The sequence below is a fragment of the Nerophis lumbriciformis genome, linkage group LG25 (genome assembly GCF_033978685.3).
Source record: "Nerophis lumbriciformis linkage group LG25, RoL_Nlum_v2.1, whole genome shotgun sequence".
Taxonomy (NCBI): Eukaryota; Metazoa; Chordata; class Actinopteri; order Syngnathiformes; family Syngnathidae; genus Nerophis; species Nerophis lumbriciformis.
In genome coordinates, this window is record NC_084572.2 from 33,518,855 (window position 1) to 33,534,302 (window position 15,448).

A 15,448-nucleotide genomic window follows, 5' to 3' on the forward strand; every position below is an offset into this window, starting at 1 on the left:
GATTTGACCATTGAATTTTGGTCATTTCCCAAACAACAACGTGGATCCAACATTAGACATCAACGTTGTCTCAATTTACAAATACACAGTGTTGGGTTAGTTACTGAAAACCAGTAACTAGTTACAGTTACTAGTTACTTTATTTCAAAAGTAACTCACTTACTAACTCAGTTACTTACACCAAAAAGTAATGCATTACTGTGAAAAGTAACTATTTAGTTCAGGGGTCTTTAGCGCCGCCCTAGTGGCTCTCTGGAGCTTTTTCAAAAATGTATGAAAAATGGAAAAAGATGAGGGGGAAGAAATATATTTTTTGTTTTAATATGGTTTCTGTAGGAGGACAAACATGACACAAACCTCCCTAATTGTTACTGTTATTGTTTATATTAAACATGCTTCACTGATTCGAGTATTTGGCGAGCGCCGTTTTGTCGTACTAATTTTGGCGGTCCTTGAACTCACCGTAGTTTGTTTACATGTATAACTTTCTAGGACGTGTTTTATGCCACTTCTTTTTCCGTCTCATTTTGTCCACCAAACTTTTAAGGTTGTGCATGAAAGGTGAGTTTTGTTGATGTTATTGACTTGTGTGGAGTGCTAATCAGACATATTTGGTCACTGCATGACTGCAAGCTAATCGATGCTAACATGCTATTTAGGCTAGCTATATGTACATATTGCATCATTATGCCTCATTTGTAGCTATATTTGAGGTCATTTAGTTTCCTTTAAGTCCTCTTAATTCAATGTATATCTCATGACACACTATCTGTATGTAAAATGGCTTTTATTTTTTTGCGGCTCCAGACAGATTTGTTTTTGTATTTTTGGTCCAATATGGCTCTTTCAACATTTTGGGTTGCCGACCCCTGATTTAGTTACTTCTTTTTTTCTTCTTCTTTTTTTAAAGCTCCCATTAATGCCCTTTTAGCCTTCATTTCAGTACTGTTATTGCACTGGAGAATAATACAATCTGTTGATCAACTTGACATGCATTTGCATCACTGAACTCTGCTAAGCCATGTGGTCTACATACAACACACAAAGACAAAGATATGTTTCAAACAGCCAATTTATTTCGGGCCAGAACAAATTGACAAAACTATTTTAAATAGCTGCAACATAACATACATAAGTGACAAACAGCATAATAACAACATAGCTGTAAAGCTGGCTTCACCCAAGGAAGGCACACATGACATACACAAAGCCTAACCAGGCATTTTTTTCTCTCAAGGAATTGTGAAATAAAATCATGTCTTCAGGAGATCAACATTGTACTGAAGCCCAGAACACTCTACGCATTTCCCCACTTTTAGTTTAGAGAAAAGGAAAGATTAGTCTGGCCCACTAGCATCCCTCTTTATGTTTGTGACGCGTTAGTCCCAACACTGCAAATTAGGGATGTGCCGATCCGATATTTGGATCGGATCGGCCGCCGATATTTGCCAAAAATTGCGTATCGGCAAGGCATGGGAAAATGCCGATCCAGATCCAGTTTAAAAAAAAACTCCGGTCCGTGTTTTCCGACGCACCGATTTAAATAATACATTCCACTTTTCTGCTGCTCCGTAATTTCCGTTCCGCATTTTCCAGCACACCTTCAAAAATTTCCACATCAACACCGTATGAAAAAATTAGTGATTTTTTTTAGTTGTGATTTCCTTCTCTGCATGAAAGTTTAAAAGTAGCATATATTAATGCAGTATGAAGAAGAATGTTTTAATGTAGACATGCAAGCCTTGAAAGAAAATTTTGAAAATCAAGACTACATTTCCTGCAAATGGATGCATTTCTACCCTATATTTTAACTTTAGATTTATTCTCATATCAAACTCTTTTGGCTGTCTTTTTGACACTTACATCCGGCGCCCCCCTCCACACCCTGGATTATAAATAATGTAAATAATTCAATGTGATTATCTTGTGTGATGACTGTATTATGATGATAGTATATATCGGATAGTATATATCTGTATCATGAATCAATTTCAGTGGACCCAGACTTAAACAAGTTGAAAAACTTATTGGGGTGTTACCATTTAGTGGTCAATTGTACGGAATATGTACTTCACTGTGCAACCTACCAATAAAAGTCTCAATCAATCAATCAAAACACATAAAATCATCATACTGCTGTGATTATATGCATCAAGTGTTCATTCAAGGCTAAGGCAAAATATCGAGATATATATCGTGTATCGCAATATGGCCTTAAAATATCGCAATATTAAAAAAAGGCCATATCGCCCAGCCCTAGTTTCAATGATGCCATTTCTGTTGGTCATGGATAATTTTGTCTATTTTGTGTTTATCCTTGAATAAACAGGTCAGTTTCTTGTTACCAACCATTGTGTATTATTCAAACTCCCCTAATTCAGCTGGCTAGTTGTTATCAAGAGTACTAAAACCCTTTTCAACATGATTCTGACAACTAAGTAGGCTAAATAACTTTAAACTTTAATACATGCTCGGATAGGCCAGTATCGGTCAGTATCGGTATCGGTCAGTATCGGTATCGGCTCGGAAGTGCAAAAACAATATCGGTATCGGATCGGAAGTGCAAAAACCTGGATCGGGACATCCCTACTGCAAATACAACTAATCTGCAACAATGTTTCAAAGTCAGTTTTAAAGGACATGTACGTGTAATCAACGTTGTATCAATGTCTTGTGTCTACTGGGAAGGACATATTTTTAATGTTAAAATAACCACATTAGTTTCCTAGAAAAGTATGTTAATTATGTCCAGCTGTTTACTGACTTATACTATTCATGTTTAAATAACTTTTACTGCAATATCAGCTCCAAGTATCAGCTATCGGCTACTATCCATTTGTATCGACCCTGAAAAAAAACATAGCGCTCGCTCTCTGCTCCGTAACAACATGGCACACGGTATGAGTTAGGGTATATTCTGGTTTAAAAAAAAAAAAAAAAAAAAAATCTTTCCTGAATACGTTTGTTTCTTTTTACCGAGGCAATTGAAAAGGAAAAGGTCACAAATTGACTCCCCCGCAGCAGCCGGGACGCCATGTTTCTGTGGGGATGGAGTGAATAATGAAAGCCTCCTTTTTCGCCAAGATGGTGTCAAAAGGCGAAACGAGAAACTCCTGAGGAGGAACGGAGATGACACGTTTTGCCTTTTTTTTTCCCCCAATCAACTTTACGTCTTCAATCACAGCCGAGGGTCACTCGTGTTTTTTTTTTAAACTATCTCTTCTCCGGCTGCCGAGGGCTGATCAGGGCTGATTGGCCTCTCGGGGAGAAATGCAAATGTTAGTAGCACGACGACGGGTCAAACGCAGAGGACACGACTTGTTGAAATAACTTTTATCTTTGAGAAGGACAAAGGTGTTTACAGGACTGAGGTGCCAAAGTACATGTGTTGGATTTGGACTAGAGATGTCCGATAATGGCTTTTTTTGCCGATATTCCGATATTGTCCAACTCTTAATTACCGATTCCGATATATACAGTCATGGAATCAACACATTATTATGCCTAATTTTGTTGTGATGCCCCGCTGGATGCATTAAACAATGTAACAAAATTTTCCCAAATAAATCAACTCAAGTTATGGAAAAAAATGCCAACATGGCACTGCCATATTTATTATTGAAGTCACAAAGTGCATTTTTGTTTTTTAACATGCCTCAAAACAGCAGCTTGGAATTTGGGACATGCTCTCCCTGAGAGAGCATGGGGTTGGGGGGTGTATATTGTAGCGTCCCGGAAGAGTTAGTGCTGCAAGGGTTTCTGGGTATTTGTTCTGTTGTGTTTATGTTGTGTTATGATGCGGATGTTCTCCCGAAATGTGTTTGTCATTCTTGTTTGGTGTGGGTTCACAGTGTTAAAGTTGTTTACACGGCCACCCTCAGTGTGACCTGTATGGCTGTTGACCAAGTATGCTGTGCATTCACTTGAGTATGTGAAAAGCCGTAGATATTATGTGGTTGGACCGGCACGCAAAGGCAGTGCCTTTTAAGGTTTATTGACGCTCTGTACTTCTCCCTACGTCCGTGTACCGATCCGTACAGCAGCGTTTTAAAAAGTCATAAATTTTACTTTTTGAAACCGATACCGATAATTCCCGATATTACATTTTAAAGCATTTATCGGCCGAGAGAGCGGTAGGTTGTGAGTTCATACCAAAGACTATACAAATGGAAACCATTACTTCCCTGCTTGGCACTCAGCATCAAGGGTTGGAATTGGGGGTTAAATCACCAAAAAATGATTCCCGGGCGCGGCCACCGCTGCTGCTCACTGCTCCCCTCACCTCCCAGGAGGTGATCAAGGGTGATGGGTCAAATGCAGAGAATAATTTCGCCACACCTCGTGTGTGTGTGACAATAATTGGTACTTTAACTTATAATATCGGCAGTCCGATATTATCGGACATCTCTAATTATTACATTTGAACAGAAGTGTAGATAGAACATGTTAAAAACAGCAAGTAAGCAGATAATAAACAAATAGATTAATAATTTTGACAAAAAAATAGAATGATAAATGACACAATAAGTTACTGCATACGTCAGCAGACTAAAAAAAGCCATTGTTTGTTTACTTAATAATCAAAGACAAGTTGTCTTGTATGTTTAATATCTTTTTTAAGGACAACATTGTTATTTGATTGCAAAAAATAAACATATGTTTAATGTATCATAAGATTTTCTGTTAAAATAAAGCCATTTTTTTCTGGTGGCCTTTATTTTGAAACGCATCAAAGTACCGAAAATTATTTGCTGATGTTTAGTATTTATTAGAGATGTCCGATAATAATGGCTTTTTTGCCGATATTCTGATATTGTCCAACTCTTAATTACCGATTCTGATATCAACCGATACCGATATATACAGTCGTGGAATTAACACATTATGATGCCTAATTTTGTTGTGATGCCTCGCTGGATGCATTAAACAATGTAACAAGGTTTTCCAAAATAAATCAACTCAAGTTATGGAAAAAAATGGGTAGCGGGGGGTGTATATTGTAGCGTACCGGAAGAGTTAGTGCTGCAAGGGGTTCTGGGTATTTGTTCTGTTGTGTTTATGTTGTGTTACGGTGTGGATGTTCTTCCGAAATGTGTTTGTCATTCTTGTTTGGTGTGGGTTCACAGTGTGGCGCATATTTGTAACAGTGTTAAACTTGTTTATACGGCCACCCTCAGTGTGACCTATATGGCTGTTGACCAAGTATGGTTTGTGGTGCCCTTTATTTTGAAAAGCATCAAAGTACAGAAAATTATTTGCTGATGTTTAGTATTTAGTAGAGATGTCTGATAATGGCTTTTTTGCCGATATTCTGATATTGTCCAACTCTTAATTACCGATTCCGATATCAACCAACACCGATATATACAGTCGTGGAATGAACACATTATTATGCCTAATTTTGTCGTGATGCCTCGCTGGATGCATTAAACAATGTAACAAGGTTTTCCAAAATAAATCAACTCAAGTTATGGAAAAAAATGGGTAGGGGGTAGCGGGGGTTGTATATAGTAGTGTCCCGGAAGAGTTAGTGCTGCAAGGGGTTCTGGGTATTTGTTCTGTTGTGTTTATGTTGTGTTACGGTGTGGATGTTCTTCTGAAATGTGTTTGTCATTCTTGTTTGGTGTGGGTTCACAGTGTGGCACATATTTGTAACAGTGTTAAAGTTGTTCATACGGCCACCCTCAGTGTGACCTATATGGCTGTTGACCAAGTATGAGTTGCATTCACTTATGTGTGTGTGAAAAGCCCACAAAGGAAGTGCCTTTAAGGTCTATTGGCGCTCTTGGTGTACTTCTCCCTACCTCCGTCTACACAGCGGCGTTTTAAAAACTCATGAATTTTACTTTTTGAAACCGATAATTTCCGATATTACATTTTAAAGCATTTATCGGCCGATCTGCCGATATTATCGGACATCCCTAGTATTTATGATCATATTTATAAGCACTGTTATTTACCTCTTGGCATTTCATACTGATATTTCCATTACATGAAAAAAGGTGTTATTTTGACACTTTGAAACACTTCAATTTAAAAGTACATGTTTTATTTTTTATTTGTTGAGTCCTGCCGCACGTGTCAGCATGTTGTGTCGATTTGAGAAAGCTTTATTGTGTTTCCAACGTTCCCCTTGCTGCCCGCCAGGACACGTTACGGGAGTGCCCGCCAGGCCGCCCGCCAGGCCGCCCGGGCGGCGGCGGCGACTACGGCTGCCACCCGGGCCTGCAGTTCATCTCGCCGCTGTACTTCGTGTCCTTCGTGCTGACGGCGCAGTTTGTCCTCATCAACGTGGTGGTCGCCGTGCTGATGAAGCACCTGGACGACTCCAACAAGGAGGCCCAGGAGGACGCCGAGATGGACGCCGAGATCGAGCTGGAGCTGGCCCAGGGGGGTCTCTGCTGCATGATGGGAGGTATCGGGGCCATCGCTGGGGCTGCCGCCGCCGCCAGCGTGGGCGGCGGAGCACCAGCCGCCGCTGCCACCAGTGCCATGGCGGCAGGTTCCGTCGGCGGCCTGAGCTGCGCTTTGATGGTGACACCAAAGGACGGCGGAGGAGGATGCGGTGGTCCTCAGCACCGATGTCGACTTTATTCTCCTGCTCAGGTAAAATCTTCATGCTCGCTTCTTGGGATTGTTTCAAATCAGAGTCACACCTTTTGAATGTCTCAACAATATCATCACACATACATTCTTACACTGTGGGGGGGCCGTGCGTTTCCCACCTAGGCCTTCAGTGATGTCCGACTTCAATGATCACCTCTCAAAACACCGTAATTGATGTCACCACATGACCATTGCTGGAGAAATACTGTCAGGTTCAAACACTGATGACATCTATTAAACAAGACAAGAAGCAAGGAATTAAACATAGACAGAATTCAATTTGGCTCAATGAGGAGAAATGCGTACACTTGTACCCTTGTACAGTGTTCCATCCACGCTCTGATGTAAGATTGTACGCCTCCTCTTTTATTTGGACTTTCCCTCATTGCATGGCAACAGCTGTTTCAAAGGGAGGGGGGTCATAAACAGCCATCGCCTTTGGTTACAAGACAGTTCAGAGAAAAGGTCGGAAACAGCCGTTGCCCTCGGTCACAGAACAGTTCAAAGAAAAGATGCCTGGAGCTTGCGTCAGGCCCTGCTTCCTCTCCGCTTTGTAGATCTCGGGGTGCTACTGTGGATTACAATACATCAAAGAAACAGACGCCTTCATGTCGCTTCCCATCCTACACAGTGGAGTTTTACAAGCCTTTTGATTGGTAAGATCAAAGACAGCTTTTGTCTGCTTGCCGGGAACTCATTGAAACACAAAGTTTTGTGATAACTTAGATACAATTATTCTGACAAATACTATACAGGAGCACATTTACGCACTACTGCGGGTCAAGGATTGAGGAAGGCAGTCCAAAGTCCACAGGGGAGAATCACCAAGGGCAAAACTCGGGAGGGCACTGAGGGAGGACAAACAAGGAAGTCAGGCACGGAGGGAAAACGCAGAGGGTAAACAGAGAGCATCAAGCTAGAGTAGGCTTACGGTACACCATTGAGAAACTAAGTTCCCGCGAGGATCCTTGGGTCCACTGGTCCTTTATACAGCTCCCTCTCATCAGGTCCAGGTGCGCTGATTGCTGATCGCCCACAGCCTTGCCGGCAAGCAGGGCACAAAGATGAGGTGCGCCCTGGCCGTGACAGTTCTACTTCACTGTGACACATATGCCTCGCTGTTGCCCCCTGCAGGGGTGGCGGGAGTACTGCCTGCATGATCACCCCTAGTTCGGAAGGTTTCTTCAAGCCTATTTTGCCGATGTTCGCGGGCCAAATAAAATGCTTCGGCGGCCCGGATGTGGCCCTCGGGCCGCCAGTTGACTATTTAGAGTGTCCCAGCTTCTGGCAATATGTCCTCCAAGCGAGCAATACAAGAAATCCCGTGAAAAACGTTTCATATTATAATGTGATGACCTGCTCTGATCTTAGATTTCTGTATTTTAACAAGCAATTAAATGTGCATAACCTTCTTCTCCACCAGCAGATCTTTGTCTCACAGCTAAAAATAAATAAATAAATAAATTACCATGAACTCTGCCGGGTCTTAATTGAGCATTATGATAATAGTTGAGGCGTGTGTTGCAGGAGAGCCAGTGGCTGGACAGCGTGTCTCTGCTCATTAAGGACTCGGGGGAAGGCGACATGATCGACAACCTCTCGGGTTCCGTCTTCCATCACTACTGCTCAGCTCCCGTCTGCCAGGACTGTGAGGGACACACGCAGGAGGTGAACATGGACGCCCTTTTTAAAACTATCCATACTTCATCCTATCACCTGTTTTTGTCTGTGTGCTGTGCTGCCTGTAATCCAGTGGTTCTCAAACTTGTATTAGGCCTAAGTATTAATTAAAAACAAGGCACCGGTTTAATATAACACGTATATTTAATATTTTTTGCCCATTGTAACATTACACACAGTTTGAACAGTAACACTGTGTATTGGACATTTTCTAATCAAGTAGTCAAACAAAACTGTCTTTCTCAGATTTATTGAAAAGCTCCAGCAGTCCAACAAAGGCAAAGGTCAAACTCATAGCAAGTATGAAAAAATTAATACCAGATGGGAAGGGGGGAGTAAGTACAGTTCGGGAGGGGGAGGGGGGGGGGAGCATTTGACACCACAGTGGTACTGACCGTCTAGACCAGAGGTGTCAAAGTCGTTTTCACTGAGGGCCACGTCGCAGTTAATCCTGACTGTAAGATAATTAGAAGTGAGTTAGTTCCAAGAGTGACAAAAGAAGGAAAATGTAATAAAGGCAGCAAACATGTTGAAAGGCCACTTTGATGTTTTAGTTCCACTTCCATCGATCCAGAAACTTAATTTTGGGCTGATGTTTCAAACAGTGAATACTATTATTACACAATTTTTAATGCGTTTTTTTGTCGATTTTTTAAAAACAAAAATGTAAAAAAAATATGGTAAATTGCAATATTTTCACCTTTAAAATGTAGTGTATATTACTGTAAATGGAAAAACAGTACTGCTGTTTTTACAGTAAAAAAAAAAAGGCAGCTCAGTTGCCAGAATTTTACTGTAAAATGTACTTTTTTTTTACTCTAAATAAAAAAATGCAATTTTACAGTAACATTTTGGCACCTGAGCTGCCATTTTTTATTTATTTATTTTTTTTTACCACAAATCAACAACTGTAGACATGGCACCACAGTTTATTACAGTAAAAAAAGTACTTTTTTTTTTCATTTAGAGAAAAATGCAGTAAAAACCATGTTAAATTTAATAATTTTACCATGAAATCTATTGCTACTTTTACATTGCAAAATTTGATTGATAACTTGCTTTGAAATTATTATTATTATAAGTATTTATTTCTATTCAAAAAATGGTTTGAATGTTTGATCATATATTTTTGCATAATTAGACAATATTTAAGTGAACATAATTTGCGATTACATGGAGTACATCTATTCTTTTTCTCCCAAAATAGAAAGAAAGAATACATTTAGTAAGAAAAGTTACAGTACTTTATTGATACATATTATTTCCAGGCTTTCGAGGGCCAAATAAAATGAAGTGGCGGGCCACATCCGGCCCCTGGGCCTTGAGTTTGACACATGTGTTTCTTAAAAACTTAAATGTAAAAAAAAAAATTATGGTAAATTGCAATAATTTCACCTCAAAATTTAGTGTATATTCCTGTAAATGGAAAAAGAGTACTGCTGTTTTTATGGTTTAAAAAAAGGCAGCTCAGTTGCCAGAATTTTACTGTAAAATGTACTTTTTTTTTTTTACTGTGAATAAAAAAAAACTGCAATTTTACAGTAAAATGTTGGCACCTGAGCTGCCAGTTTTTTTTTTTAGTTTTTTTAACCACAAATCAACAACTGTAGATTTTTCAGTGTATTACTGTAAATGCCAAAACGGCACCACAGTTTATTACAGTAAAAAAAAGTACTTTTTTTTTCATTTAGAGAAAAATGCAGTAAAAACCACGATAAATTTCATAATTTTACCATGAAATCTATTGCTACTTTTACATTGCAAAATTTGATTGATAACTTGCTTTGAAATTATTATTATTATAAGTATTTATTTCTATTCAAAAAATGGTTTGAATGTTTGATCATATATTTTTGCATAATTAGACAATATTTAAGTGAACATAATTTGCGATTACATGGAGTACATCTATTCTTTTTCTCCCAAAATAGAAAGAAAGAATACATTTAGTAAGAAAAGTTACAGTACTTTATTGATGCATATTATTTCCAGGCTTTCGAGGGCCAAATAAAATGAAGTGGCGGGCCACATCCGGCCTCTGGGCCTTGAGTTTGACACATGTGTTTCTTAAAAACTTAAATGTAAAAAAAAAAAATTATGGTAAATTGCAATAATTTCACCTCAAAATTTAGTGTATATTCCTGTAAATGGAAAAAGAGTACTGCTGTTTTTATGGTTAAAAAAAAAGGCAGCTCAGTTGCCAGAATTTTACTGTAAAATGTACTTCTTTTTTTTTACTGTAAATTAAAAAAAACTGCAATTTTACAGTAAAATGTTGGCACCTGAGCTGCCAGTTTTTTTTTTAGTTTTTTTAACCACAAATCAACAACTGTAGATTTTTCAGTGTATTACTGTAAATGCCAAAACGGCACCACAGTTTATTACAGTAAAAAAAAGTACTTTTTTTTTCATTTAGAGAAAAATGCAGTAAAAACCACGATAAATTTCATAATTTTACCATGAAATCTATTGCTACTTTTACATTGCAAAATTTGATTGATAACTTGCTTTGAAATTATTATTATTATAAGTATTTATTTCTATTCAAAAAATGGTTTGAATGTTTGATCATATATTTTTGCATAATTAGACAATATTTAAGTGAACATAATTTGCGATTACATGGAGTACATCTATTCTTTTTCTCCCAAAATAGAAAGAAAGAATACATTTAGTAAGAAAAGTTACAGTACTTTATTGATGCATATTATTTCCAGGCTTTCGAGGGCCAAATAAAATGAAGTGGCGGGCCACATCCGGCCCCTGGGCCTTGAGTTTGACACTTGTGTTTCTTAAAAACTTAAATGTAAAAAAAAAATTATGGTAAATTGCAATAATTTCACCTCAAAATTTAGTGTATATTACTGTAAATGGAAAAAGAGTACTGCTGTTTTTATGGTTAAAAAAAAAGGCAGCTCAGTTGCCAGAATTTTACTGTAAAATGTACTTTTTTTTTTTTTACTGTAAATTAAAAAAAATGCAATTTTACAGTACAAATTTGGCACCTGAGCTGCCAGTTTTTTTTTGTTTTTTCTAACCACAAATCAACAACTGTAGATTTTTCAGTGTATTACTGTAAATGCCAAAACGGCACTACAGTTTATTACAGTAAAAAAAAGTACTTTTTTTTCATTTAGAGAAAAATGCAGTAAAAACAACGATAAATTTCATAATTTTACCATGCAATCTATTGCTACTTTTACATTGCAAAATTTGATTGATAACTTGCTTTGAAATTATTATTATTATAAGTATTTATTTCTATTCAAAAAATGGTTTGAATGTTTGATCATATATTTTTGCATAATTAGACAATATTTAAGTGAACATAATTTGCGATTACATGGAGTACATCTATTCTTTTTCTCCCAAAATAGAAAGAAAGAATACATTTAGTAAGAAAAGTTACAGTACTTTATTGATGCATATTATTTCCAGGCTTTCGAGGGCCAAATAAAATGAAGTGGCGGGCCACATCCGGCCCCTGGGCCTTGAGTTTGACACATGTGTTTCTTAAAAACTTAAATGTAAAAAAAAAAATTATGGTAAATTGCAATAATTTCACCTCAAAATTTAGTGTATATTATTACTGTAAATGGAAAAAGAGTACTGCTGTTTTTATGGTTAAAAAAAAAGGCAGCTCAGTTGCCAGAATTTTACTGTAAAATGTACTTTTTTTTTTACTGTAAATTAAAAAAAATGCAATTTTACAGTACAAATTTGGCACCTGAGCTGCCAGTTTTTTTTTGTTTTTTCTAACCACAAATCAACAACTGTAGATTTTTCAGTGTATTACTGTAAATGCCAAAACGGCACTACAGTTTATCACAGTAAAAAAAAAGTACTTTTTTTTCATTTAGAGAAAAATGCAGTAAAAACAACGATAAATTTCATAATTTTACCATGCAATCCATTGCTACTTTTACATTGCACAATTTGATGGATAACTTGCTTTGAAGTCATTATTATTAGTATTTATTTCTATTTAAAAAATGGTTTGAATGTTTGATCATAAATTTTTTGCATAATTAGACAATATTTAAGTGAACATAATTTTGCGATTACATGGAGTACATATATTTATCTTCTCCCAAAATAGAAAGAAAGAATACATTTCGTAAGAAAAGTTACAGTACTTTATTGATGCATATTATTTCCAGGCTTTCGAGGGCCAAATAAAATGAATATGTGTGGTTTAGACAATGGTGCACTGTTAACTGGAGAAGGGATGCTTTCACACCGAGTCATGTCAGACTGTGCTTTTCACAGTAAAACTGCAGTTTATACAAAGGTACATAAATCTTTTTTTTAAGTGATTCTTCGGCGTACCACTAGATGGGGCCCACGTACTACGAGTGCCGCAGTTTTGAGAGCCGCTGGTGGGATCTGACTGTGTCGTGTCTCCGGGTTAGATCCGGCTGGCGGAGGTGGAGCAGACGTCGCTGATTTCGGAGCAACTGTCGGACCGGTCGTCATCTACGGCGCTGCCTGATGACCTCAGCCTGGACGAACATGGGAGCTACCAGCTGCTGGTCGGAGGAAGTCAGGTGTGTGCGCGCGCACACACACACACACACACACACACACACACACACACACACACACTTTTTATACCAATAACAAAAGTGTAATGTCTATGCCAGGCCACCTTGGACAATCAAACTATCATTTTCCCAAGTTACATTTTTTTTCCAGGAATTCCCTCCATTTCTGGTTTTCCAAAGCTCTATTTGACCCCTTCCTGGAAAGTTTTCACAGTCCACATTTTTCAACCGTTTTTGACCATTCCACCTTTAAAACCTTCTTCTGAATTGGGACAACAGACGATTTTATATTTTTTTTCGTAAAAATGGTTGTATTACCAATATTTTCAAAAATTCCACTTTTTCCCGAAATTCCCAAATTCCTAGGAAATTCCCATTCAAATGAGTGGACATTTTTATACAATGCCCCCAAATTTTTACCCAATTCTGACCTTTCAACCACCCACCCACACTACTCTTCACATGTGTCGAACACAAAACATGTTTTCCCTTTACAAAAATTCCCTGTTTACCCGGAATTTCCAGCAATTTTCTTCCCAGTGACAATGAATGGGAAATATACAATCTACTGCATATCCCACATCTCTCGTCCGATTTGAACCGTTCCACCATCCACACTCCACTCACCTTGGACAACCAAAATACCATTTTCCTGAGTTCAAAAAAATTCCAGAAATTCCCACAATTTCTGGTTTTCCAAAGCTCTATTTGACCTCTTTCTGGAAAGTTTTCACAGTCCACACTTTTCAACCGTTTTTTACCATTCCACCTTCAAAACCTTCTTCTGAATTGGAACAACAAAAGTTTTGTTTTTTGGGGTTTTTTATAAAAATGTCCGTTTTTTTCCTAAATTCCAGGAATTCCGAAATACCAAATAAAATTCAAACTGTTACTACGTCAACATTTTTCAACCGTTTCGAAAAATTCCAACACCAACCCATTCATATAATCAAGGAAAATTGTTATATTACCAATATTTTCAAAAATTCCTGTTTTTCCCGAAATTCCTAGGAAATTCCCATTCAAATGAGTGGACATTTTCATAGTTATACAATGCCCAAACTTTTGCGACATTTTTTACCCGATTCCGACCTTTCAACCATCCACCCACACTACTCTTCACATGTGTCGAACACAAAACATGTTTTCCCTTTACCAAAATTCCCTGTTTTCCCAGGATTTCCGATAATTTTCTCCCCGTTGACAATGAATAGGAAATATACAATAGACTGTATATCCCACATTTCTCATCCGATTAGGACCGTTCCACCATCCACACTCCACTCACCTTGGACAATCTAATTACCATTTTACCGAGTTCAAAAAAATTCCAAAAATTCCCACAATTCCGGGTTTTCCAAAGCCCTATTTTACCTCTTCCTGAAAAGTTTTCACGGTGCACATTTTTCGCCTGTTTTTGACCATTCCCCCTTCAAAACCTTCTTCTGAATGGAGACAACATAAGTTGGGGTTTTTTTTTCGTACATTTTTTTTCCCCCCTAATTTCCAGGAATTCCGAAATACCAAATAAAATTTAAACTGTTACTACGTCAACATTTTTCAACCGTTTCGAAAAATTCCAACACCGACCCATTCATATCCTCGAGGAAAATTGTTGTATCACCAATACTTTCAAAAATTCCTGTTTTTCACGAAATTACCAAATTCCTAGGAAATTACCAAATTCCTAGGAAATTACCAAATTCCTAGGAAATTCGCATTCAAATGAGTGGACATTTTCATAGTTATACAATGCCCAAAATTGTGTAACATTTTTACCCGATTCCGACCTTTCAACCATCCACCCACACTACTCTTCACATGTGTCGAACACAAAACATGTTTTCCCTATACCAAAATTCCCTGTTTTCCCGGAATTTCCGGCAATTTTCTCCCCATTGACAATGAATGGGAAATATACAATCTACTGCATATCCCACATTTCTCGTCCGATTTGAACCGTTTCCACCATCCACACTCCACTCACCTTAGACAATCAAACTACCATTTTCCTGAGTTCAAAAAAATTCTAAGCCCTATTTTACCTCTTCCTGGAAAGTTTTCACAGTCCACATTTTTCAACCGTTTTTTACCATTCCACCTTCAAAACCTTCTTCTGAATTGGGACAACAAAAGGTTTGTTTTTTTTCATAAAAATGTCAGTTTTTTTCCTAAATTCCAGGAATTCCGAAATACCAAATAAAATTCAAACTGTTACTACGTCAACATTTTTCAACCGTTTCGAAAAATTCCAACACCAACTCATTCATATAATCAAGGAAAATTGTTGTATTACCAATATTTTCAAAAATTCCTGTTTTTCCCGAAATTCCTAGAAAATTCCCATTCAAATGAGTGGACATTTTCATAGTTATACAATGCCCCAAATTTTGCGACAGTTTTTACCCGATTCCGACTTTTCAACCATCCACCCACACTACTCTTCACATGTGTCGAACACAAAACATATTTTCCTTTTACCAAAATGTCCCGTTTTCCCGGGATTTCCGGTATTTTTCTCCCCATTGACAATGAATGGGAAATATACAATCAACTGTTTATCCCACAATTCTCATCCGATTTGGACCGTTCCACCATCCACACACTCCACTCACCTT

At 37.7% G+C, this 15,448-nt stretch overlaps 1 protein-coding gene and 1 long non-coding RNA gene across 2 annotated transcripts in view; one reads left to right on the forward strand and one right to left on the reverse strand.

Annotated features, from left to right (window-relative positions):
- The window catches only part of LOC133621842 (voltage-dependent T-type calcium channel subunit alpha-1I-like), a 317,273-nt gene that overhangs the window by 291,368 nt on the left and 10,457 nt on the right, over nucleotides 1-15,448 (forward strand). Inside the window, exons 32-34 of the mRNA XM_061984241.1 lie at nucleotides 6,148-6,606; nucleotides 8,134-8,274; nucleotides 12,699-12,833. Coding sequence (XP_061840225.1) covers nucleotides 6,148-6,606; nucleotides 8,134-8,274; nucleotides 12,699-12,833 — 735 coding nt within the window. The remainder of the gene's footprint in view (nucleotides 1-6,147; nucleotides 6,607-8,133; nucleotides 8,275-12,698; nucleotides 12,834-15,448) is intronic.
- Nucleotides 6,337-7,556, reverse strand: LOC133621843 (uncharacterized). Its single transcript, XR_009817703.2, has 4 exons — nucleotides 7,432-7,556; nucleotides 6,913-7,005; nucleotides 6,699-6,837; nucleotides 6,337-6,624 (listed from the first exon to the last, which is right to left on the reverse strand). It is a non-coding gene; the product is annotated as an uncharacterized lncRNA (long non-coding RNA).